Source organism: Armigeres subalbatus, chromosome 1 (assembly GCF_024139115.2).
Source record: "Armigeres subalbatus isolate Guangzhou_Male chromosome 1, GZ_Asu_2, whole genome shotgun sequence".
Lineage (NCBI taxonomy): Eukaryota > Metazoa > Arthropoda > Insecta > Diptera > Culicidae > Armigeres > Armigeres subalbatus.
The window spans coordinates 261,887,380-261,905,340 of NC_085139.1; the positions used below are offsets into that span (position 1 = coordinate 261,887,380).

The 17,961-nt window shown below is 41.7% G+C and overlaps 1 protein-coding gene across 3 annotated transcripts in view; it reads left to right on the top strand.

Moving 5' to 3' along the window:
• LOC134207130 (frequenin-2) overlaps positions 1–17,961 on the top strand; it is a 616,630-nt gene that overhangs the window by 462,650 nt on the left and 136,019 nt on the right. For all 3 annotated transcript variants that reach the window (XM_062682848.1, XM_062682850.1, XM_062682849.1), the window contains exons 3-4: positions 5,774–5,798; positions 6,137–6,185. In XM_062682848.1, coding sequence (XP_062538832.1) covers positions 5,774–5,798; positions 6,137–6,185 — 74 coding nt within the window. The remainder of the gene's footprint in view (positions 1–5,773; positions 5,799–6,136; positions 6,186–17,961) is intronic.

Genomic DNA, 17,961 nt, shown 5'->3' on the forward strand with positions numbered 1-17,961 from the left:
AAAGAAGAAAAAGAAAGAAGGAGAAGAAGGAAGATGACAGAAGGAAGAAGGGAAAAGGAAGAAAGGAAGAGGGAAAAAGGAGGAAGGAAGATGGAAGAATGAAGAAGGCAAACGGAAAAGGAAGAAAGAAGAATGAAGAATGAATAAGAAAGAAAGAAAAATGAGAATGGAAGAATTAAGAATAAAGAAGGAATAAGGAAGAAGAGAGAAGGAAAAAGGAAGAATGAAGAAAGAAGAAAGGAAAAGGGAAAAAGGAAGAAGGAAGAAGGAGAAGAGAGAAGATGGAAGAAGGAAAAAGGGAAAAGGAAGAAGGTAGAAGGAAGAAGTAAGAAGGAAGAAGGAAGAAAAAAGAAAGAAGGAAGAAGGAACAAGAGAGAAGAGAGAAGGAAGAAGGAAGAAGGACGATGGAAAAAAGAACAAAGAAGAAGGAAGAAGGAAGAAGGAAGACAGAAGAAAGAAGAAGGAAGAAGGAAGAAGGAAGAAAGAAGAAGAGAAGGAAGAAGAAAGAAAGAAGAAGGAAGAAGGAAGAAGGAAGAAGGAAGAAGGAAGAAGGAAGAAGGAAGAAGGAAGAAGGAAGAAGGAAGAAGGAAGAAGGAAGAAGGAAGAAGGAAGATGGAATAAGGAATAAGGAAAAAGGAATAAGGAAGGAGGACTGAGGAAGTATGAAGAATGAAGAAAGAAGAAGTAGGAAGGAAGAAGGTAAAAAGGAGAAGGAAGAAGGAAGATGGAAGAAGGAAAAAGGAAAAAGGAATAAGGAAGAAGGAAGAAATAAGAAGAGAAATAGAAAGAAGAAAGAATGGAGAAGGAAAAAAAAAGAAAAAGGAAGAGAGGAAGAGGGAAAAAGGAAGAAGGAAGAGAGAAGAAGGAAGAAGTAAGAAGGAAGAAGGAAGAAGATAGAAGGAAGAAGGAAGAGAGAAGAAGGAAGAAGTAAGAAGGAAGAAGGAAGAAGATAGAAGGAAGAAGGAAGAAAAAAGAAAGAAGAAAGAAGAAGGGAGAAGAGGGAAGAGAGAAGGAAGAAGGACGAAGGAAGAAAGAAAAAGGAAGAAGGAAGAAGGAAGAATGAAGAAAGAAGAAAGAAGAAGGAAGAAGGAAGAAGGAAGAAGAAAGAAGGAAGAGGGAAGAAGGAAGAAGGAAGATGGAATAAGGAAGAAGGAAGAAGATACGGAAGGAGGAATAAGGAAGAATGAAGAAAAAAGAAGTAGGAAGGAGGAAGGAAAAAGGGAGAAGGAAGATGGAAGAAGGGAAAAGGAAGAAGGAATAAGGAAGAAAAAAAACTAAGAAGGGAAATAGGAAGAAGAAGGGAGAAGCAAGAAAGAAGAAGAAAGAAAAAATAAAGAAAAAGGAAGAAGAAAGAGGGAAAAAAGAAGAAGGAAGAGGGAAGAAAAAAGAAAGAAAAAGGAAGAATAAAGCTTTTTTTTTTAATTTATTTTTGTGTTTTTTATCCACAGGTTAAGTTCAATACCGGGAATAAAGAAGAAGGAAGAAGGAAGAAGAAAAAAGGAAGAAGGAAGAAAGAAAAAGGAAGAAGGAAGAAGGAGGAAGGAAGAAAGAAGTAGGAAGAAGGAGGAAAGAAGTAGGAAGAAGGAGGAAGGAAATAGGAAGAAGGAAGAAGGTGGAAGGAAGAAGAAAGAAGAACGAAGGAGGAAGGTGGAAGAAAGAATGAAGAAGGAAAATGGAAGAAGGAAGAAGGAAGAAAGGTGAAAGAAGAAGGAAGATGGAAGAAGGAGGAAGGAATCAGAAAGAAGGAAAAAGAAAGAAGGACGAAAGAAGAAGAATGACGGAATAAGAAAGTTAGAATAAGGAAGAAGGAAAAAAGAAGAAGGAAAAAAAAGAAGAAAAAAGAAACAAGGAAGAAGGAAGAAAAAGGAAAGAAAGAGGAAGAAAGAGGAAGAAGGAAGAAGGAAAAAAGAAGCAGGAAGATGGAAGAAGGAAAAAAGAAGAAGGAAGAAAGAAGAAGGGAGAAAGAAAAAGGATGAAGTAAAAAAGAAGAAAGAAAACCGAAGAAGGGAGAAGGAAAAAATAAGAAGTAAAAAGGAAGAAGGAAGAACGAAGAAGGAAGAAGAAAGAGACAGAAGGAAGAAGGAAGGAGCAAGAATGAATAATGAAGAAGGAAGAAGGATGAAGGAAGAAAGAAAAAGTAAGAAGGAAGAAGGAGGAAGGTAGAAGGAAGTAGGAAGAAGGAATAAGGAGGAAGGAATAAGGAGGAAGGTAGAAGGAAGAAGAAAGAAGAACGAAGGAGGAAGGAATCAGAAAGAAGGAAAAAGAAAGAAGGGCGAAAAAAGAAGAATGACGGAATGAGAAAGTTGGAATAAGGAAGAAGGAAGAAGTTTTCTTTAGTAGAAAAGCAAGAAGAAGGAAAAAAGAAGAGAAGAAAGGAACAAAAAAGAAAGAAGAAAACGGAAAGAAAGAGAAAGAAAGAGGAAAAAGGAAGAGGGAAGAAGGAAGAAAGAAGAAGGAAGATGGAAGAAATAAGAAAAAATTAAGAAGGATGAAGGTAGAGGGGAGGAGTAAAAAGAAAGAATGGAGTAGGAAGAAGGGAGAAGGAAGAAGGAAGAAATTCTCTGTTCTCAGTTCTCGGTTCACTTTTCTCTTCACATTTTTCACTTCTCACTTCCTACTTCTCATTACTCACTTCTCATTTATCACTCTTCACTACTCGTAACCTGAGGTTATTTTTCTAAACTATTCGGCCTAACGGCATTCGGCCAAATGGCCTGACACCGGTGGGACTGATGGTCAAATGAATCACAATTATGCGTATAGAGAAGCCCACCTTCAAAAGTTTTTATGCGTTCTACATGATGAGACGCCCGTTTTCAAATGTTTCTTCTGTTGCAATGGACGCCCCGATACAAGGAGTTTTTCTTCTGCGTTGGAAAGACGCCCGCATACAGGGTGTTATAATTGTGAATATGACGGATCTTATTTTTGCGTGCTGGGACGCACACTTTCAAAAGTTTCTTCTTCAGTGTTATTGAGACGCCTGCAAGAAGAATGATATTATGAAGATGAACCGGCCTAGGGCTGAAAATCTCGTTAATTAAGATAATAATTATAAGAAGAAGAAGAAGAATGATGTAATTATGGATCAAACGAATCGCACTTCTACGTGGTTTGACGCTTGCCTTTAAAAGTTAAACGTTGTGGGCGTCTTACCAACACACGTGTATTTATGAATTGGATGGATCTCAACCATACAGCGTTGGTGGGACACCCGCAAGAAGAATAGAGTAATTGTAGATCAGATGGATGCGAATTCTGCGTGGTGGGACGCCTTAATACAAGAGTTCATTCCTCTGCATTGGAGGGACGCCCGCAAGAAGAAAGGTGTAATTGTGGACACTCACTTTCATTAGTCTCTTCTAGGCATCTCACCGACTCAGGTGTAATAATGATTTTTTTTTTGTACCTTTTTGTCATTTTGTATGAAATATAAGTTCATAACACAAATAATGGATCAGATGGAATACAATCCTGCTTGCTGTGACGCCCACCTTTAAAAGTTCCTTCCGCTGCATTGGTAGGACGCCCACAAGGAGAATAGTTTAATTGTGGATTAAAAGAATGACAATTCTGCCTTCGAAAGTTTCTTCTTTTGCGCTGGTGGGACACCCGCAAGAAGTGTAGTATAGTTCTGGAACTGAAAGATTACAATTCTGCGCGGTGGCTCGCTCGTCTTCAAAATTTTCTTTCTTTAGCGTTTGGTGGGATGCCCGCAAGCAAAATGGTGTAATTGTGAATCATATTGGTGTGACACCTGCCTTCAAAAGTTTCTTTCTCCGCGTAAGTAAGACATCCGTATAAATAATGGTGTAGTTTTAGATCAGATGGATAACAATTCTGCATAGATGAGTTTCTTAGTCTGCGTTGGTGAGACGCCCGCAAGAAGAGTGGTGAAATTGTCGTTCTGATGGCACTTATTTCTGCGTAGTGGGACGCCCACTTTCTTTCCCTACGTTATTGAGACACCCGTAAGACGAATGGTGTAATTGTGGATCAGATGGATCACAATTTTGCGTGCTGGAGCGCCCGCCTTCAAAAGGAAAAGGAAAATCTCTATGTTAGTAGGACCCCGCAAGAAAAATGATGCAATGGTGAATCAGATAAATCACAGTTCTTTGTGGTGCGACGCTCGAATACAGGAATTTATTCCACTGCGTTGGCAAGACGCCCACTAGAAAACTGGTGACTGGTGGGACGATCCCCAAGCAACCAGAAGTTCGGATAAGAAGGGCTGTTTTGGCTTAATCAGCTCTCATTTTAAGTAATTTTTTTGTATGGTGGGAGCGTAAAAGTGAACTTTAAAGTTCCGTTAAGGATGTTTGGAACTTGATGTGAACCATAGTGAACCAATTAGTTCGGTTAAGAGTAAATTAAAGTAAAATCTGAACTTCTGGTTGCTTGGGTCTCCTCCAAAAAATTCTTCCGTGGCGTTGGTGAGACGCCCGCAAAAAAAAGTGTGGTAAGCTGGAAATGATTGAGTTTGTGGGGAGCATTGACGAACGATTTACTAAACCAACCAAAATGCAAATGTTACAAAAATGCGATCATGGGCAGTATACGAGAGAGGCAAAATAACATCAAACTATTTTTTTATTATTATTTTGCAGTAGAATTCAATACAATACCTATTCCATGTAAACTGACATTTCGCTCACATGTCACGATAGCTTTACCGTTTTACTGATTGCAACAAGCAGTAAGCACGTCTCTACCATTTCATCAAACCGTTCTTTTGACGGCCATGTTTTCGCTTCCATTCAAGCCACCATTACGAGAGAGAAAAAAATACCCCATGAATGGCACGCCGAATTGACATTCGCTGATAAATCGAGTTTGGTTTTGCACGTACGAAGCCTACCTCCCTGGCGAGCGGTAGGAAAGGGGAATGTCACTCCACTAGAATCAGCAAAAGAGGCTTTTATCCAAATTGATGCTAGTTTTGAAAAATTACATTGTTTATGTCGAACTTGTCGCTTTCCAGTGTTTGTTTCATTCGCTCGAGAAGCATGATTGTAATTTATTGTCGCGGATTCCGTTGGTAGTTGTCGCACGTTCGTCGAGCAGTCATTTCCACTTCCACCATTTTGAATCGGTAAAAGAAAGAAAAATATAAATGCAGTCCGACCGAGATGAAAGTCCACGGTGAGGGGTACTGCGACAAAGTGAATAATCTAAAATAAACTGCAAAGCTGTTTACAGACTGTTTACACCATAAATAAAAGTCAGTCCAGAACAAACGGCTCGAGCACGGTATATCGGAGTGTTTGGCGCTTTTGTGCTGTTCTGTTTGTTTTGTTTGGACGGGTGTTGTTACGAGCGAACGGCTCCGGAAGAGAGCTTTCTTTAGTAGAAAAGCAAGTGGAATAAGCCTCGGATTTCCATTTGCATAATTTCAGGCGGTGATGCAACTGGTGATATGCAACACTAACGACTGCAATAAATAACGGCATCAACGGAAACCCTTAGTGTTGCATTTGCATCACTATGGAGGAAGGTTTACCACACTTTCATTTTGTTGAGGTAATTGGTACAAAGTAAATATTAGTCATCTGAAAAGTAGCAATTAGCTTAGGTAGCCGACCAATGAAAACCATCTTGTAAAAGGATATGCCGCACCTTAAATTAAGGGGAATGGAAGTGGTAATCTGAATGTTATCAGTTTCTTGCCAACACGGCTGTTGAAATAAATAATTTCCACCACCTCTGCCTCTGACAATGCAACTGAGTTGAAAGTAACCCCTTTCCCATTTTTCTCTTCTTATCTCCACAGTCACAGAAAAGGAAATTCGACAATGGTAAGTAGTCACGTTTCATTCCTGAGAATGCCTCTTTCGCGTCGCAAGCTGCCGGATGGGACAGCTGTCTTCGCGAGCGTGGGACTACCACCCACGATACCACCTCCACAACCCACAACAGACGACAGTTTGCATCCCTTTATCCGTTTGTCAAAAACGACGACAGCCAAACCGAAACTGTACACGGTTAATGCCGTTCTCTTCTTAACTCTCATTTCTTATTCCATTATGTTTGATGCCGCTGCCGGCGACGGCGGCCGCTGCTGCAATCGCCTCCGTATACGACGTGGCCCACTTGGATTCCGACGATAACAACAATGACAACATCGCATTGACAGGCACAAAGGATTCCTCAAAGACTGTCCCAACGGGCTGCTGACAGAGCAGGTAAGCGGATTAATTTGGGGAAAATTTATGAGCGTCGTCCTTGGGATTATAGAAATGGATTCGTTTCTTTCGCGGGGGTTCCGGTCTCGGGGTTCGTCTCACAATTGCAGCCAAATGTTGGTATCTTGGTAAGTTTCAGTTTCTTTGAGTGTCGTAAATTAAGTGGAGCAGTGGTTCCGTGACATTATCTTATAACTCTAAATTACGTGAATGAAATGTGATGAAGATCCGCTTCAATATCCCATATCAATCTATCTTCCATCTATTATTTATGACATCAATAAAAATGAGATGAGGTTTTGTTTGTCACGATTAAACTCGCCATAGGATAAACCACGGTTCAGAAGTACTTTGTGCCGTGAGGTTTGCTTCGTTGTCTTCCACGGTAGTTCCTTCTTGTAAATGAGTAATCGGTTATATTGATTACAGTCCGACTGGGGTGTTTATTCATATATTTTGGTTTTTTCAGTCTGATATATTCAAACGGGTTTATATTCATATTGCCCGACGATTCGGCCCGTTTATTGGGTCTTTTTCAAGGGAAGGCAGACAGCTTTTCCCTTGAAAAAGACCCAATAAACGGGCCGAAACGTCGGACAATGTGAATATAAACCCGTTTGAATATATCAGACTGAAAAAGCCAAAATATATGAGTTAGATGCTTTAGGCGACAGTTCGAAAGAAAACTCAGTATCTTTTGCGAAGCCCCATACTCTTCGCATTCTATAGCTTGAATGCAACACGTCCGCTGAAAAAATCTCCAGATTTATCGACAGAAATCCCCATATTACTTGAAAGGAATCCAGAGATTTGAGGAATCCAGATGTTTGAGGGTGATGATCGAATACTATTTCTTGAATGACATATCCTAAGAACTGAGCTTTGAAAACGCCTATTTCACATTCATCTTCATTCAACATCTGCCGGATATTTTTCATCACGTCGAGCGCTACTGTACACTCCAAATAATCTAAACGTTCTTTCCACCTGAATTTTCAGGTACATTTTACGTGCACACGTAGCTGCAAATACTTCAGAAAATTCAGGTGAAACCTACGTGTCCGGTGAATTCTATCCAAAACTCAGGTAGAACTTACCTGATTTTCACGTAGAATGGTAATTCTATCAAAAAATCAGGTAAAAGTTACGTGAATTTCAGGTGGAAAAAATCTACGTACTTTTCCAGGTGGAAACAACGTGCAGATTTTTTTGGGTGTAGGAGCCAGTGATGGGAAATGTCAAAAAAATGTCATGGCATTGCTATTTCTATTTTTCTAATAACTTTTTCCAAAAGTCATTTACAGTTCGGCTTTTTTGATTGACATATACACGCCTGAGCCTACCAAATAAACGAACTTGGAAAAAAAAAATTTTTTTTTGATTGACATGAAGTATTCAAAGGGTCCTAGAACTTTCTCGAACAGATCATTGTTCTAAATACAAAGTGTGAGCCAAGAGAGCGAAATCAAAAAAATGTCACAGAATGTCATGACATTAATGTCATTTGACACTAATTCGGCTCTCACGTCGCTAATACCATGTTTAGAGAAATTACCTGATAGAAAAAGTTTTCGGGTCCTTTGAAGGCTACATGTTTACAAGTCAAACATAATTGTAAATGACTTGTGAAAAAAGTTATTAGCAAATTAGTCTCATGACATCGACAATGGACATCGACATCGACAATCGACATAGGACAATGGAAACAGTAAGAGCTTCTGGAAGATTTTTTAGATAAAGAGAAACTTCCGGAGAAATTCCCGGAGGAACTTCCGGCGGAATTCCGGAGGAGTTCCCGGAGGAACTTCCGGAGGAGTTCCCGGAGGAACTTCCGGAGGAGTTCCCGGAGGAACTTCCGGAGGAGTTCCCGGAGGAACTTCGGAGGAGTTCGGAGGAACTTCCGGAGAAGTTCCCAAAGGATCTTCGGAGGAATTGGGAGGAACTTCCGGAGGAATTCCCGGAGGAACTTCCAGAGGAATTCGGAGGAACTTCCAGAGGAATTCCAGAGGAACTTCCAGAGGAATTCCCGGAGGAACTTCCAGAGGAATTCCCGGAGGAACTTCCGGAGGAACTTCCGGAGGAATTCACGGAGGAACTTCCGGAGGAATTCCCGGAGGAACTGCATATAACATGCAGGGGCTCTAGGGACTTGTATGAACATGATGGGATGATTTCGGTTTGATACAAGAGGTTGGTTGATCTGGTAATCCAATTGATCTATACTCACACTATTCGACATGTTAACCAAGAACATGTACTTCCCAACAAGTAATTAGGTTCAGGTTTCCCTTAATACAAGTTGCCATACAAAAGCAATGCATATACTGGTACATTTTATTAAGGTGATTATAGAATGAAGCCCGTGGTGAATTTCAAATTCACCACACGTTTGCCTACATACATTTCCAAAAGCCCAAATCTGGCGTAATACTTTTCGTACAGTGCCGAAACTCAAATTACGATTGTTGAGCATAACTAAGCAAACGATTTACCATTATTTTAGCCCCATACGCGTTATGGTTTTATCATCTCGTGCTCTTGAAAATAATATTGGAAAAGCACGTGGTTTACAAAATGGCCGATTTCTGGCTACATTGTATAATCACCTTAAATTGACCGGATTAGGTGAAAATTGCACAAAAAGTTCAGTCTCAAGACGAATCATTGGCTATTGCACATAAGTACCATGTGTCTCCATATGTTGATACAGTCATACCTCCATGAGTCGATATTGAAGGGACCAACGACTCATGGAGATATCGATATGTGGAATAGGGAGTCTTTGGAAAACTGTTGAAGGTACCATCACAGTAACCCAGAAAATATTTTTTAATATGGGATAATTTGCTTCCATGAGTCGATATCGAGTCATAGAACATCGACTCATGGAGGTTTGACTGTATTATTATATGCTGCTGAACAGTTTTCAATATCGCTACCGTTTTTTCAATTGAGTATTTTGTTATTTAAAAACTTTGTTTTGTTCATAAGGGGCTGTCCATAAACCACGTAGACTCTTGAGGGGGAGGGAGGGGTTTCGGAAAAGTCTACGTTAGTCTACGAAGGGGGACGGGGGGGTAAACCAAAAGTCTACGTAGACTTTTTTATTTATTTATTTTTTTTTTGAAAACATTTCATACAGCAGCTTTGTGCAAAGTTCACTAGTTTAATTTTTTTCAGATTTTTCCGTTTTTTGCAAGACTTTACCGAAATAGTCTCTCGAATTTCTCCAGAAAAATCTTATGGATTTCACTGAAGTAATGGTTTGAACTACGGTTTAAAAATATCATGATTTCAACAGCAAATTCTTTTGTGTTGAAAATTCTATAAAAACTTTCGAATTTTTTTTTCAAAATTTCTACTTGGATTATATTACAGATTCTACTAAAATATCTTTTGATTTTCGGCAGGAACTTCTTTAGAAACTACAAATAATTCTTTAGAATTTGCACGGAAAATTATGTCGCACTTCAACGGAAAATTCTTCAGAATTTACAAAGGAAGCATTTTGGCATATCCAACAAAAAGTCATTCTAAAAGACATTATTTGGAACTTGTAAGCGATATTATCCGAAATTTCCTAGAGAAACACTTCAGAAATTCCACTTAAGGTTTTCTGGAAAGTCCCCGGGAAATTTTTCTAAATTTCGGAATTCTCATGAGGAATTCTTTGGGCATACATATAAACGAAATTTTTCAAAATGTCCATGGGGAATTCTGAGAAAATTTCTCTACAATTTCTTCGGCAGTTCTAATGCAGATTCTTTGGAAATATTGATGGAAAATCTTCAACATTTTTAAAAGAAATTATTAGAAAATATTTAAATTTCATACCAAAAACTATTTGAGTTTCCCCAAAAAAAATATTGCATTTCTTGTTAGAAAGCATTTGTAATTTTCATGAAAATGTATTCGAAATTTTTACAATAAATTCAATGAATTCAAAAATTCAACGGAAAATTTTCCATAATTTGCACCGAAAATTATTCGGAAAACTCCTATTTCCTATTTTGCAAGAGAAATTTTAAAATATCGTACCGTTTTGCTCATATCCCGAACACTCGCTTTTAAATAGCCATTTTGGCGTTATTTATGTAATTTTCTCCATAGAAGCTTAAATTCTTCTGCAATATTGATCTTCAGTATGGAAAACTAATGAAAACTTTAGTTTCAGGGCGCTAAAATGCCAGTGTTCGGGATACGAGCCATATTCGGAATTTGAGCCAAAACGGTAGGTAACCAAATTCCACGGGAAATAATTTTAATTTTTCACGGAAAATTTAAAGAGAAAGACATGAACACCGTCTCCGACCAGAGCAGAGGTCGTACAGACTGAACACTCAAACACCTAGCATGAGACAACGGACATATAACACCCAGTAGACCAGTGGAGAATTTTTCGATCACGAAAAGTTTCCGCCTTACCGGGGCGGGAATCGAACCCACACTCCATAGCACATGCGTCTAGACGATTGACGTCGCTAACCGCACGGCCACGAAGCCCACAAATTACTCGGTATTTTAACGGGAAAACTTTTGGAATTTACAAAAAAATCTTGGTTTTTCAACGGATGATTATTTGAAGGGATATTGGATGGGATTTTCAAGAAAGACATCAGAATTATGACGGAGAGTTCTTTGGAGTATTACCTGGAAACTTTAAAGGTTATCAATCGGGAAATTCTACGGAATTTCCACAAAAAAACTTATTGGAATGTAGACTTGACATTCTCGGAATTTCAACTCGAAATTTTTCGAAATTCTGAAAATTCTTCGGTTTTCTACAAATTTGAACCGGCATGAAGAATTATAGGTCAGATGCGTGACAGATTTTAAGCAGTGGCACGCCGATGCAAGTGTCGGTGGCGAGAGCGCACACCTCTGGAGGAATCAAATTCAACAGAAATGAAATGAATTGGCTTCGAGATTTAGTTTCAAGAGCTATGGACAGATGATTAAATTTGATTTCGTTTTGGATTGATATTTGTTTTGTTGGATTTTGTTCAGTTTGATTTCGTTATGTTTGAAATTTGAATTTTACTGTAATGTTCACAAGAGATATGGAAATGGATTTGAATAGCTGAATTGCTGAAAACTGAATTTCTGTGATTTTTCCAATCACATATGATGTTTTGTAAAATTTGAAAAAGTCTACGTAGACTTCAGGGGGGGGGGGAGGGGTTTCGGAAAAGTCTACGAAAGTCTACAGGGGGGGGGGGGGGTTTGAAAATGTGAAATTTCGGTCTACGTGGTTTGTGGACAGCCCCTAATATGTATGGCGATCAGTAAATTGAAGTTTATTGAATCCTTCCGATCATAACCAGCACAGTGTATGAAGGGCTGCGGGACAAAAGACCAACAGGATAAAACGTCGAATGAACAAATCACATCTTCTAACAATCAAATCACAAATTTTGAACATCTTCTATTTGATCGAAACAAAATAATGAATGATATGTTAAGAATATGATTCTGAACTAGAGTCTGAAGTTTCTGAAGTCACCATTTGAAGGCACGAAGGTTTTTTTTTTCAAAAAGTCAGTTGCTCGTGCAACAACGAGGATTGTAAGCCTCCTTTACGCTTCTCAAAAGCCTCCTTGCAAGCAGCTCGGAAACTTCCTTTTAAGAGACCTCCTTTCAAAAGACTCGGAACTCTCCTTTTCAGAGGCTTGGACGCCTCTTTTCAAGTGGCTCGGAAGCCTCCTTTCAAGAGGCTCGGAAGCCTCCTTTCAAAAGGCTCGGAAGCCTCCTTTCAAGAGGCTCGGAAGCCTCCTTTCAAGAGGCTCGGAAGCCTCCTTTCCAGAGGCTCGGAAGCCTCCTTTCAAGAGGCTCGGAAGCCTCCTTTCAAGAGGTTCGGAAACCTCGGAAGCCTCCTTTCAAGAGGCTCGGAAGCCGCTTTTCAAGAAACATGGAAGCCTTCATTCAAGAGGCGCGGAAGCCTTCTTTCAAGAGACTCGGAAGCCTCCTTTCAAGAGGCTCGGAAGCCTCCTTTCAAGAGGCTCGGAAGCCTCCTTTCAAGAGGCCCGGAAGCCTCCTTTCAAGAGGCCCGGAAGCGTCCTTTCCAGAGGCCCGGAAGCCTCCTTTCAAGAGGCCCGGAAGCCTCCTTTCAAGAGGCCCGGAAGCCTCCTTTCAAGAGGCCCGGAAGACTCCTTTCAAGAGGCCTGGAAGCCTCTTTTCAATAGGCCAGGAAACCTCCTTTTAAGAGGCCCGGAAGCGTCCTTTCCAGAGGCCCGGAAGCCTCCTTTCAAGAGGCCCGGAAGACTCCTTTCAAGAGGCCCGGAAGCCTCCTTTCAAGAGGCTCGGAAGCCTCCTTTCAAGAGGCTCGGAAGCCTCCTTTCAAGAGGCTCGGAAGCCTCCTTTCAAGAGGCTCGGAAGCCTCCTTTCAAGAGGGCCTGAAGCAACCTGTCAAGAGGTCCAGAAGCCTCCTTTCAAGAGGCCCGGAATCCTCATTTCAAGAGGCCCGGGAGCCTCCTTTCAAGAAGCCCGGAAGCCTCCTTTCAAGAGGCCCGGAAGCCTCCTTTCAAGAGGCCCGGAAGACTCCTTTCAAGAGGCTCGAAAGCCTTTTTTAAGAGGCCCGGAAGCCTCCTTTTAAGAGGCCGGGAGCGTCCTTTCAAGAGGCCCGGAAGCCTCTTTTCAAGAGGCCTGGAAGCCTCCTTTCAAAAGGCATGAAAGCCTCCTTTCAAGAGGCTCGGAAGGCTCCTTTCAAGAAGCTCGGAGGCTGCCTTTCAAGAGGCCCGGAAGCCTCCTTTCAAAAATCCCGGAAGCCTCCTTTCAAGAGCCTCGCAGGCTCCCTTTCAAAAGGCTCGGAAGCCTCCTTTCAAAGGCCCGTAAGCCTCCTTTCAAGAGGCCCGAAAGCCTCCTTTCAAGAGGCCCGAAAGCCTCCTTTTAAGAGGCCCGGAAGCCTCCTTTCAAGAGGCCCGGAAGCCTCCTTTTAAGAGGCCGGAAGCCTCCTTTCAAGAGGCCCGGAAGCCTCCTTTCAAGAGGCCCGGAAGCCTCCTTTCAAGAGGCCCGGAAGCCTCCTTTCAAGAGGCCCGAAAGCCTGCTTTCAAGAGGCCTGGAAGCCTCCTTTCAAAAGGCACGAAAGCCTCCTTTCAAGAGTCCCGGAAGCCTCCTTTCAAGAATCCCGGAAGCCTCCTTTCAAGAGGCCCGGAAGCCTCCTTTCAAGAGGCCCGGAAGCCTCCTTTCAAGAGGCCCGGAAGCCTCCTTTCAAGAGGCCCGGAAGCCTCCTTTCAAGACGCCCGGAAGCCTCCTTTCAAAAGGCCCGGAAGCCTCCTTTCAAGAGGCCCGAAAGCCTCCTTTCAAGAGGCCCGAAAGCCTCCTTTCAAGAGTCCCGGAAGCCTCCTTTCAAGAGTCCCGGAATGCTCCTTTCAAGAGGCTCGGAAGCCTGTTTTCAAGAGGCTCGGAAGCCTCCTTTCAAGAGGCTCGGAAGCCTCCTTTCAAGAGGCTCGGAAGCCTCCTTTCAAGAGGCTCGGAAGCCTACTTTTAAGAGACTCGGAAGCCTCTTTTCAAGAAGCCCGAATGCCTTCTTTCAAGAGGCCTGGAAGCCTCCTTTCAAGAGACCAGCGAGCCTCCTTTCAAGAGGCCCGGAAGCAACCTGTCAAGAAGAGGTCAGGAAGACTCCTTTCAAGAGGCCCGGAAGCCTCCTTTCAAGAGGCTTGAAAGCCTTCTGTGAAGAGGCTCGGAAGCCTTCTTTGAAGAGGCTCGGAAGCCTCCTTTCAAGAGGTCCGGAAGACTCCTTTCAAGAGGCCCGGAAGCCTTCTTTGAAGAGGCTCGGAAGCCTCCTTTCAAGAGGCTCGGAAGCCTCCTTTCAAGAGGCCCGGAAGCAACCTGTCAAGAGGTCCGGAAGCCTCCTTCCAAGAGGCCCGAAAGCCTCTTTTCAAGAGGCCCGGAAGCCTCGTTTCAAGAGGCCCGGAGGCCTCCTTTCAAGAGCCCCGAAAGCCTCCTTTCAAGAGGCCCGATGCCTCCTTTGGTTCGGAACTTCCCTTTCCTTTAAGGAAATGTATAAACTAAATTTGTTGTGGGAAGTTTCACGGAATAACTAAAATCTGAGCCAAATTCATGGAAAGCCATATATTCCGTTAGTTTTAAGGTCTATTTTCCATATTTTATATAAGTTACGTTTATTTTCATGACCAAAAAATAGGAGCTACCCCAAAGGTTGAGAGCCGCTGGCTTAGATTATCGTATTAACTTAGTATTTTAACTTCTATGAATATGCATTCTTCTTCTTCTTCTTCTTTTCCTATGGCTCTACATTCCAACTGAAACTTGGTCTGCTTTTCAACTTAGCATTCTGTTAGTATTTCCTCAGTTATTAATTAAAAGCTTTTCTTTGCCCGCCATTGCATGAGTACCTATCTTGTGTGGCAAGTACAATGGATACACTATGCCCAGGGTGTCGAGAAAGTTTCCAACCCGAAAATATCCTAGACCGGACCGAGAATCGAACTCGCCATCTTCGGATTTGCAATACTACGCCTTTGCTCGCAAGGCTACTGGAGACCCCATGCAATCATGCATACATAAAAATGACTTCAACGCCATTAAAGCGGCTAACCTTCTCCAATTTTGTGGCCAAATATTCTTGGATTTTTTTTTCCAATCAATCAACTAACATCGGTAACCAGTTGATTCTAGAGGTTGAATACTACAAATGCGACACATGAGCATCGCGAATACAAAAAAAAGTTCTGATTTTGTTGTCCACATAGCGTATACAGAGATGATAAGTGAGAGACTTTTTCACTCTCTTTTGGATTCAATCCTACTGGGGAATAAAGTTGGGGTTTTAAAGTGAAAATTTTAAATTGTCGTATCCAACCATTTTCATATTTTGAGCTACGTCAATTCTGTTCGAATCCAGTGACATAGGTAATAAAAGAATTGGTGCGCGATCGAACATGGTTTGGATGTGCAGAACAGTCTCAAGACTAGCGTTATTTTGTTCTGCCGTGTGCGGTCGAAAAGTTAATTAATTGGTGCGCAATCGGTGCAGAACAGTCTCGAGACTCGCGGTATTTTGTTCTACTTTGTGCGGAAAAACTACACATTACACGCGGCAAAACGTTTACCAAAACGAACCTCACTACTTCCAAGCCTACTTACCGTCAACGGGAAATGCCAAAAACATTGCAATTGCTAATTTGCTAATATTTTTTTTCAGAACTTATTACCAATTCGGATTTTTTGAATGACATTTAATGCTTAAAAGATCCTAGAACTTTGTCGAACAGGTCATTGTTCTAAATACAAATTCTAAGTCATGAGAGCGAAATTTAAAAAATGTCACGGAATGTCATGACATTAATGTCATTTGACAGAAATTCGGATCTCACGCCGCCAATGTCTCACGCCGCCAATAGATAAATGACCTATTAGAAAAAGTTGTATGGTCCTTTGAGGGCTACATGTTTATATAAAACCCATAATTGTAAATGATGTGTGAAAAAAGTTATTAGCAAATTAGTCCCATGATATCGAAATGACATTTCCCGTCACCCTAGTGATTACTCGTGGAAGTGCAGATAACTCGTCGGCCTCTTCAATTGAACACGTAAAAGAATAACATGTCAATAATGAGCTTTTTTGTTTTCTTTATAACTGCTTACAAAAATCGGATCGCTTCGCAACAACATATGTCTTACAGATTAGGAAATATTTGGGTTATCATCGTTTAAGCAAAGGGAAGCGAAAAAGTCAAAATTTGAATCCCTCTAAACTTATGCTCAAACCGGTGACATAGGTAATCAAATTAATTATCTTATAAGGGGTCGTACACTTATAACGTGGGCACTTTTTCCGGGTTTTTTGACCCCCCTCTCCTCGTGTAAGATTTCTTTCATACAAATATTTTTTTATTTATATGGTACGTGAGAAAACGACAGACCCCCTCCCTCCATAAGTACTTACGTAATATGTATACGGCCTGTTGGAAGTTGCCAACAGATAGGGTAGTTTCCGAAATAATAACCCCGAAATGAAACGACCGGCGCGTAGAGTTTACGTTTGGAGGGATTATTATTTTCCTGAAAGGTCATACAAATAGGTTTGTATGTCAATAACCGATTGATAGTTGCATGTACACTTCAATAATTTAATTTAATCTATGCTCTGTGCCAATACATGAAAATGTTTAGACTTACGTTTAGTCCCGTTTTAGCGTATTTGTCCAGTCTGTCGCAATATAGTCTAGAATTGAATCTCGCGTAACTCGTCCAGCTCAACTATTCGTACTACTATTCCGTACTGTTTACGTCGTAGGTTCAGTACGTGAATTAGGTTAAGAATAGTGTACTGTTAACTCACTGGTGCTCCTAGCTAATATAATTTACTTAAGACAGATTCAATATAATATAAGTAATAAGTTTTTACCTTTTATATAATTTAAGCCCTCGAATTCACGATGTATATAATAAAAAGATTGCTATCGCAGAAATTCACTTGTGCGGTTAAACGTGCATGTATAGTTCATAATCTATCGTTTGCCTTTTTCTCGATCTTTCTTATCTCCTTACTGACTAAACAAACTCACCGATGTCCTCGAGTAGGCTGTCATCGCATTACATTCTAACTCGTTCCGATACCTACCGATGACTCTGGTGAGGGGTACTTGCGTCGGTTTGTTGTAGATACCGCAATGATAGAGGCGCGCTGGCGTGAGTTCGCCAACACTCCCCCCAGGTACGATGGCCTCCTGGCCAGCTTACTCCTTTTCGCGCCGTACGTCTAAGATGGCTAACTTGGCTACAGGACGCTCGTAGATTCCAGTTGATGTTCTTACGGTAGCTGAACGGGGTTGACCATCACGTCCTGGATGTGTGCAGAGAACCCCCCCTTTTGGCCAACAGTTTCTAGGTAATTTGAAGTCCGCGATCACCACTACATCATCTTCCTCTATTGGTTTCGTATCAATAAACCACTTTGTGCGGCGGGTTATTTCCGGCAGATAATCTCGGATCCACCGTTTCCAGAACTGGTTAGCTTGAACCTGAGACAGCCGCCAACACTGTCGAAGTGCTGTGCCACTGTCGTCGAGGATGTTCAATGGTTTTGAACCATTGGAGGACCCAAGCAAGAAATGGTTGGGGGTTAAGGCATGGAACATGCGTTAGCGGGCGGGAGTTGACAGTATTCTCCACCTCAGTCAACAGGTTTCGTAAAACTTCATCTGATAACTTTCTCCCCGGTAAGACTTCCATCAAATTCTTTTTTACGCAGGCGATTAGTCGCTCCCAGCTGCCGCCCATGTGAGGTGAAGCTGGGGGTATGAAATTCCAGCTGGTTTCTGCGTCGATAAACTCCTTCATCAGTTCATTCTGGTTCACCAAATGCTCCGCTTCCTTGATCTCTCTGTTCGCTCCGATAAAATTTGTACCTCGGTCGCTATAAAAGGCCCTCGGCTTTCCTCTCCGCGAAATAAAGTTTCGCAGAGCCATTACGCACGAACCGGTGGTGAGGGAGTGGACAACTTCAATGTGTATCGCGCGTACAGTGAGGCAAGTTGCTAACATTCCCCACCGTTTCTCAGATCGGCGGCCGACAACTATTTCGTATGGCCCGAAAAAATCAACACCGGTATGGGTAAAGGGGCGTGTGAAGGCGTCCAGTCGGGCAGTGGGTATGTCGACCATCATTGGAACGTGAGGAGTGGCCCGAATGTTTTTGCAGCGTTGACAGTCGTTCCGTATTTTGTTGTAAACCATACGAAGTTTTGGAACACTGTACTTCTGGCGGATCTCATTGATAATGATCTCATTGTTTTGGTGGTGGTATTTTC